At 62.8% G+C, this 8365-nt stretch overlaps 1 protein-coding gene across 1 annotated transcript; it reads right to left on the bottom strand.

The window, feature by feature from the left end:
• On the bottom strand, positions 1–5504 carry MDK (midkine). Its single transcript, XM_050897297.1, has 5 exons — positions 5422–5504; positions 1715–1798; positions 1453–1614; positions 1183–1344; positions 1–755 (listed from the first exon to the last, which is right to left on the bottom strand). The coding sequence occupies exons 2-5, from the start codon at positions 1791–1793 to the stop codon at positions 730–732; spliced, it is 429 nt and encodes a 142-aa protein (XP_050753254.1). The 5' UTR covers positions 1794–1798; positions 5422–5504; the 3' UTR covers positions 1–729.
• Positions 5505–8365: the final 2861 nt, after the last annotated feature.

Here is an 8365-nt window from a genome sequence, read left to right on the forward strand (position 1 = left end):
ATGGGTTTTTTAAAAAGATTTTTATTGGAAAAGAAAACAAACCCCATTTTCCAAAAGAAGTGAGAGCTCCCACCCAGCACCGGTGTTGGCGCGTTGAAGGCAGAGGGGCTGCAGCCCTGGCATGGACACACACAGTTAGAAGTGATGGAGGAGAGGAGATGCGGTGGTTCCTGGGGGCGGTGGCTTTGTTTTCCCTGGCTGCTGCAGGGAAGTCATGCCTCGGCTGAAGGGATGCTGGAAGAAGCCCCCCGAGCTGAGAGCAGTCCTCACGTGAGTAAGGGGCATGAGTGATGGAGTTACTCAGGCATTCAACACCCAGCCCTTCCCTCTGGCACCGGTACGCAGCAGAGGAGCGAGGAGGCTCCCAGGCTTGCCGAAGGATGCACTAAAGGCAACTCATTTGTGCCAGAGGGTGCAAAAATGTGTGTTCCCATCCCAGCTCTCCAGGTGCATCCCAGTGAACCCCAATACCAGCCGAGAGGAGGCAAGCAGGACTCACCGGCAGTGATGGCAGGACAGCAGGGAGGGGGGCAGTCCCTCCTACGGGGCGGGTGGGTTTGCTCTCTACAACACTAGCGATTAAAACAAGGCATCTCAGTAAAAGAGGAGGTCATGGAAAGGAGGAAGGAGAGGAGGAGGAGGAAGACTGGACCGTGGGCCGGCTGCAGCTGGGCATCCAGCCCTGTAGGCACCGTGTCGAGGGGCCGATGAGGATGCTGGCTTCCTGCTCTAGTCCTTCCCCTTGCCCTTCTTTGCTGCATCCGAGAAGCACAGGAGACAAGAGTTAGTGTCTGCTGGCAGCTCACCAATCCCCCAGGCGCTGCCGCAGCAGAAACGTAGCCAGCATGGCCGGCTTGGCACAGCGCAGGGGCCGCATCCCTGCAGGCAGTCTCCCCCCACCATGCTAAGCCACGTTTTGCACCAGCCCCACTGAGGAGAGGGGGAAATCCCCGTCCCGCCAAAGTTGGCGGTGACTTGTGGGGGGACCAGGGTTCTTCGTAGCACACCTGCATCCCACCCAGCCAGCAGCTGGACTTTGGGGCTGTCACATGTGCTGATGCAGAGGGAAGAGCATCCTATGTGATCCCCCACACCACCAGCAAAGCCCAACCCCAATGGGCCAAGCCACCCCTAGAGAGCCCCAGCAGGACCCTTCTGAGGACATGAGTGGTGGGGACTGACCTTTGGACTTTGACTTGATCTTGGAAGAGCAGGGCTTGGTCACATAGACGATCTCCTCACACTGGGCATTGTACAGCGCTTTCTTCAGGATGCCAGAGCGAGTCTTCACGCCCGTCTGAGCACTACACCCCCCCCAGCTCTCAAATTTGTACTTGCAGTCGGCTGGAAGAGAGGGGCGAGGCATCAGAGCCGGCCAGGACCCAGCGTGGGCACCAGCCCCAGCCACCCAGCCCAGAGTGGTCCCCAGCGACCCCGCCGCCATGCACCCACCTCCAAACTTCTTCTTCCAGTTGCAGGGGATCTTGCACTTGAGCTTCTTACTCTCATCTTTGCAAGTTCCCTCACGATAGCCCAGGCCGCAGTCCTTGCTGTTGGGGACGCAGGGTCCCCAGCGCCAGTCCTCGCACTCGGAACCGTCCTTCTTTGCCTTCTCTGCGAGGGAAGGGGGAGCGAGTGCTCACTGCAGGGACACAGGAGCACGCCCCGGGCTGCCCCCCGCCCCACCAGCCCCCCGCCCCAGGCTGCCCCTCACCTTTCTTGTTCTTGCCAGCCTCGGCAGTGGCGGCCAGCAGGATCAGCGCCAGGAGGAGGAGGAGGCCCCGGACCTGCATCCTGCCTGGGGAGGAAGGAGAGGATGAGGCGGGTGAGGGGTCGGGGTGCAATGTAGCAGCGAGGAGGGGGCATGGCGGGCTGCAGGCAGCCTGCCTGAGAGTGAGATGGCAGCTGCCTCCATTGCACAGATGCACCTGCGTGTGTGCATATGTGTTCATGCGTGTGTACACCCCCATGCCCTGCTTGTTGCCACCCGTTAGACCATGTGTATTAATTGCAACAGGAAGGTTAATTCTGCATCTCAGCAACTGCCTCCGGCCAGGGAGCTGTTGGGCTGGGAGCTTGTTCCCATCCCTGCAGCCCCCCATTGCCCTGCATGTGGCCACAATGCTCTCCGTGGGGACCCCCGCACCCCGCACAACAGCTGGGGAAGGCCCTTTGGTTGGGTGCACCCAACACCAGGCTGCCCCAGGGCCCGTGCTGCTCCTGCCCCTGGAAAGCAAAGCAGCCCCCACCTGCATGCTGGCAGTGGGGCTCCTGCTCCCTGGTGCCGGTCCCCAGCCCCTACCCCCCTGTATTTCTCCATGGCTCCTTTACCCAGCACCCAGCAGGCTGCTGTCCCACACCAAAGAGCCCCGGGGCCAGGGGAGCGCAGCTACCATGGTACCTTTCTCCAGCTCCAGAGGAATCCAGGGGGGGAAAGAAAAAAGCCCAGCAAAAACAAACCCGCTGCCATGAGGGGTCTGAGAGCTAAACTAGAGGATTAAACACCGAAAAAAAAAGTCCCCACAGCGTGGGAGCTCGTTGGAGAGATGGAGCAGGAGAGCTGCGCCCACTGCTGGCACTGCGGCCGCCAGCACAGCACCCATGCACGCAGGGGGTGTGTGTGCATGTGTGTGCACTCCTGCTGGGAGCAGGTCAGGGACAAGGGTGCACGGACACAAGGGTGCAGCTCCTGGGGTCCTGCCCCCCCCCCCCCCCCCCCCCCCCCCCAGTGGCCTTGGGCCAGGTGACGGCTCCCCTCGGGCTGCCACCACGAGCCTCCGTGGGACACTGCTGCCAGCACTGGGGTCCCAGCTCCTGCTCCCAGCAGGAGTGCAGACGTGCAGAGCCGGCATCTCAAGTCTGGTGGCCCCTTACCTGCTGCCCCAAAGCCTTTTAGGATGGCACCCATATCTGTGTGGCAGCAGCCAGCCAGGAAATACATCGCACCTGCCCTGGCTCCATGATGGGCTTGGCGGGACCAGGCTGTAGAGGTCAGGACGCACCGCGTGCCCCAGGGGACATCAGTGCAGGGAAGAGCCAGGGGTCAGCATTTGCTCCCTGCCCCCAGGCTCCCCAGGCAGCGTGCCAGAGAGAGCAGCTCCCCGCATTATTCAGGCTCCAGCGCACTCACCTTTCATGCATCCGCCGCCACGAAGCTGCCGGCTTCGCTCTGCATTGAACTGTCACAGGGAATTACACAGCCCAGCTGGCTGAAGGCGCAGCCGAGGGGGTGAGAGCTGCCTTCCCCCTCACCCAGCCCAGTTGGGAGCCATCCTGCCGAGCATGGCATGGCTCAGCCCTGTTCCCACCCAGCTGCCTTCAAAGGGGGCAAGAGCTCAGCCTGGACAGGCCGGTTACAGATGGCAAGGCTGGGGCTGAGCTGAGTTACGGGCACTCCTGTCCCGCTTTCTGCAGCAGCTGGGATGGGGCAGCACCTCTGACACCCGCACTATTCACAGCATCCCCCTGATTTTAGGTGCTCTGTAAACTTCTTCCATCCTTTGCTGCAGAGCATTTCCCTGTGCTCCTGCACCCGCTTCCCAGCCCAGCACCTTCCAGCTCAGGTCCTGCAGACACGGCTTCTGAGCGCTGAGGGCAGACAGCTCCAGCTGCTGTGCTCACCCCTGCCTTGCCGCCAGGCATGGACACCCTCTGCTCCCCACGGCATGGGTACTGTGGGGCCCTGCCCATGTGTACACAGGGATGGGGGAAGGGGGGCTCCAAGAGGCAGCCCAGCTACAGCCCCAGGGACTCCTGGATCTGCTCCCAGGCTCTGCCCGGCACACCACGTCCCCCAGGCAAAGGTCTGCAGGGACTCTCAGCCATGGCTCATCCTAAAGCATTCATAAGGGAAAGGGAGTGCAGTTTTCCAACTGGTTTTCCAAACAGCCTGATCCTTTCTTTGCTGGTCAAACAAGAGTTGTTCCCAGTCAGGCCGCCAGTGCCTTCAGGCGTGTTCGCACAGCCCAGCTCCTCCCGCATCCCTGCGGGGCCCTGGCTCCTCTCCTGCTCAGATCCCAGCTGGCTCTCACACCGGGTTGGTCTCTCCCAGGAACGGGCTGCAGAAGCGGAGCAGCCTGGAGCCTGGCCACACCATGGCAGTCCCCATTTCGCCTTCCCGCCTCCTCCTCTAGCCGCCCTGGGTTTGCATAATCTAGGATCAGCTCTATAAAAAAAAATCGCCTGGTGATGCTGAAGCAGAGCCCAAACACCCACAACTGCAATGGGAGGGCCTGGACCCTTCTCCGGACACAGGTCAGGGCCAGGCAGTGCCACCAGCAAGTGCTTTTCCTAGCGTGGGCCACACCATCCTCCCCAGCTCCTGTCCCCTTGCTGCTGCCCCGATGCTCTCCTGGGAGCGAGGCGACTGCTGGGCTGTCAGCCCCCTCACAGCCCCTCTTCCAGCAGCAGGACCTCTCGGCTCAAATTGCAGCTGGCTCTGGCAGAGGTGGGCGCAGGACTGCTGCCCTCCCGCCGCAGGCTGAGCTGCTCCCCAGTCTCCGGGCAGGGAGCCCAGCGCTGGGGGAGCCTGGTGCTCGGGGAGCCCATGGCTTGGGGTATCCAGCACCCCACCAGCAGGAATTTCCCTGCTGCCAGGAGGGGGGAGATTGAGCTTTTGCCCGTGAGCCAAGGCGTTAGCATGACCAGGAGGCTCTGCTGGAGGTACTGGAAGGGAGTAGAGCCGCAGGGGCTGTGGGGCTTTCCAGTGGATGGCCTCACCTTTCCCTCGCAGCAAGGAGAAGGTGCTACAGGGGGAAGGGGTTTGCTCTGCGTTCTGCCTATGCATTGTGGGGCAGAGAGGGGAGCAGGCAGCGCCCTTCCACGCGGCTACCCTCTGCTCGCTGCCCAGGGCAGAAGCTGTGCCGTGACCCCAGTACAGCCCCTTCCCCTCTGGCCGGTGTCCCCCCTCGCCCCCCGGAGAGGCTGGCGATGGTCGAGCCCCGCTCCGGGGCAGCTCCCCGGGCTCTGGCCGGAGCATCTCCCACCACCTGAGCCCTCCCCGAACCGGTGTGGGGTGCCCCCCAAGGCGGGGGCGAGGGGGGTAAGATCCCGGGCCACTGCCTCAACCCCTGCCCGCTCTCCAGGAGCCCTGCCTCCCTCCAAAACTCCTTCCTCCTGCACCTCCAGGCACTTCCCTGGCTCCTCGCAGGCTAGTCCGCACCCCAATCGCCCTTCCTGCAGCTCCTCCCCAGCCAGGGCCATGTCCCCCACCCCGGGCAAAGCCCCTTCCCCCGCCGAGGAGCCCTCAGCCTGGATTACTGCCGCCTCCCCGGGGCGACGAGGGGGAGGTCGGCGCTCGCCTTGCCGGAGGCGCCCATCCCCGTGGCGTCGGGCGGGCGGCGCCGCCGTCTGCGGGGTCTTGGGGTGAGGGTGCGACCCCGAGTACCCGGGGCGGGGGGGGGGGGGGGGGGGCAGACTCACCTGCGGTGCGGTGCGCGGAGCGGTGCGGAGCGGTGCGGAGCTGCTGCCTTTGTGTGGCGGCCGCGTGCGGAGCCCCCGCGCAGCGCACAGCGGCCCCTGACGTCGGGCTCGGCTGGCAGCAAAAAGGTGGTTTTTTAGCCCAAAACTTTTCGCAAGCTCCTCCTCTGCCCCCCCCCCCCCCGGCCCCGGCCAGGCACAAAGGCAGGCCGGCCGGCTGGCGGAGGGGCGGCCCCGGGGGGGCAGGCTGGCCCCCCCCGGCCGGCGGGGAGGGGGGAGCGCTGGGCCGGCGGCGGGCCCTGCTCAGCCGGTGAGCGTGCTGGGCACGGGGAGCATCAGGCCCCAGCGGGGCACGTCCCCGTGTCCCCCCTGCCCTGTCTCACCTTCCTCCGGGCTCTGCCTCTTGTGTTGCTCTTCAGCCCGCAACCGGGGCGTGGTACCAACGAAGCCGTGGGGGTTCAGCTGACCACGCACCCCAGCATCACTGAGTGGCTGAAGGGGTGCAAGCTGAACAGCTGGGCAGGGGCAGGGCTCCCCTGGGGCCTGCTGCTCTGTGACCCACTGGAAGATGGCCCCTGGGGCACCCCTGGGGCTAGATGGAGTGAAAGGAACCACCCTGTGTCTCCACCAGCTCCGTGGATGCCTCCTTCCCCATCAAGGCCACTGGCATTGATGGAGCGACCTTTCATGTTCTCTGCCCTTTTCACCCTTCTCCGCTGGCTCTGCCCCTTGTGGGAGGGTACCAGGGAGGGGGTACCTGCTCAGCACCTGAAGCAGCACATCACTTTCATGCTGGCCCAGGTGTCTGCCCAGCCCCGTCCCTCGTGACCTGCGTGTCCCCAGCCCAGCCATGCTGTAGCCCTTCTCCTTGGACCAAGCAGCGATACGAGATCAGACTGCTGGCTGGGGATGAACGGACCTTGCAGACGTGACTGCTCCCTTCCCCCCATCCACCCCCTTTTCTCAGGAGATGAGGAGAGGCAGGGGCCAAGCCAACTCTCTTCTGGAGTTACCAGCCAGAAAGGCGAGTGTCATGCCAGAAGAATGGGGCTGTGGTGGGGAACAGAGCCATTTTTCCACCCCTTACCCTGGAAGAAGGCTGCCGAGAGCAGGGCCGCCACAGGTGGGGTTCGGGGGGGGGGGGGGGCATTTTTTATGAGCTGCTTCACAACCAGGAATCACTTTCCGAGAGATTGCCGCGTTTAACTCACACCCTGCCGGCAGTTTCCTGAACATCTGCAGAAGTTTCGAGGAGGGCTGGCAACCTTGGGAACATGTCATCTCCCCTGCCTGCTGCACACACAGCAATGGGTGCTGAGGGGTCTGGACATGCCAGGCTGTACCTTTGAGCAATGGGTCCTGACAGCTGGACAGATAGCAAAGCCAATAGCCCCCCCAGCCCCTCATTGCTGGGCCTTTAAACCAAAGCTGAAGAAAGCTGCTGAGACAAACTTCATGGTCAAAAAGAAGAAGGGCCTAGGTGTGCTGCTTTTGGCTGGGGTTCAGTGGCATCAGGTTTGCAGGTCTGAGTTATGGGACTGTGATGAGCAAACCAGGGCCTGGTGGAGCTGTGAAAGAGCTAGGTGTGGGGCAAGTGCTGCTGCTTTTCTTCAGCCGTCTCTGGCCAGGAGCCAGAGACCCTGCTGGGTTCCCTAGGGCTGAGCAGCCCAAGGTATGGTGAAGCCCTGTGCAAATTTTCACTCCTTCCTCCACTTCCAGCCGTTCCCATTCCCCTCCTGTTGCCTCCGTGGGCTGGGGACCAGGAGACAGGTGCTGGCCGCATGGGAGAGCAGACATGCATTGGTGCACATCACTCAGCAGTGGCTGTGCTTTGTCCCTTTGGGCCCTTTCTGAGGGATGTGGGGGGGAACGGCTCCTTCCCCAGCTCAAACAAGCAGCAGAAGCCTGTGTTTGCAGAAAGGGGCCTCATACCAAGGGAAGGAGGGAGCGTGACCAACCCAGGTGCGTTTCCCTGCAATTGCTTAACTCGAGCTTTTTACCTCTAAAAACGTCACAAGATAATTCATGGCATGTCGGCTCCGCATTTTCCATCCTCAGTCAAAGCCTGGCCCTTGGGGCACTGTTAATGCATGGTGCGGCAGTGCCAGCGCAGGGACACAGCTGCGCACGGCGGGGACGTTTTCCTTGTTCAGACTTGCGGAGGCAGGCGTGTGGCAGGTAATCATTAACAGGCCCAACTGCTGTCACCCCAGCTCTGTTTAGCTGGGGCTGGGCTTGCACGGCCTTCCCCAGCCTGCACGTGTGCACCCCGTGCACACAGCCCCAGGTGTGTTTCCATCCCACGGGAGGCCAGACAGACCTCTGGACCTCTGACACCCGGCTGAAAGGGAGAAAGAGGGGATGCCAAGGCCCCTCGGAGAGAAGGGCAGGGCTCTCCCCCGAAGGTAGACTGCCCCTTTCCTAACACCCCTCATCACAGCGGTCGCATTTTGGGACCGCTTCTCTCCCCCACCATAAATTTGACACCGGGGCGGCTGGAAAATTCTCATTGCCATGGTTACTGACGGTCTTCACGCCGAGACGTGGGCCAAATGCCAACGCACCAGGGTCTGGGCACTGAAGCGGAGCGGGCCCCCTCCTCCCAGTCGCACGTCCGCCTGGTCCCTGGGCTGCAGCCCAGGGAGGCCGGGACAATTTGGTGTGCCTTACACTCGCTACAGACCCCCACTGTTAGCTCTGGGCAGGAGCTGAAAGGCTGAAGGCGATGAAAGGGAGGCACGGGGGGGGTGTGGAAGGGACAACGCAGCCGGGGAAGGAGGCTGCTTCTCTGGGCGGAGAGGAGGCGGCAGGAGCGACAGGCAGGCTGCCAAGCTGCCCTCAGGAATCTGAGTTTAAGGTATGAGTATAGCTCCCCATCACCCACCGTGTCCATCTCCGGCTCCCTCACCAGCATGCCATCAGCCAGAGCGATTACCTCCCTTTTGCA

This window comes from Gymnogyps californianus, chromosome 5 (genome assembly GCF_018139145.2).
Source record: "Gymnogyps californianus isolate 813 chromosome 5, ASM1813914v2, whole genome shotgun sequence".
Taxonomy (NCBI): Eukaryota; Metazoa; Chordata; class Aves; order Accipitriformes; family Cathartidae; genus Gymnogyps; species Gymnogyps californianus.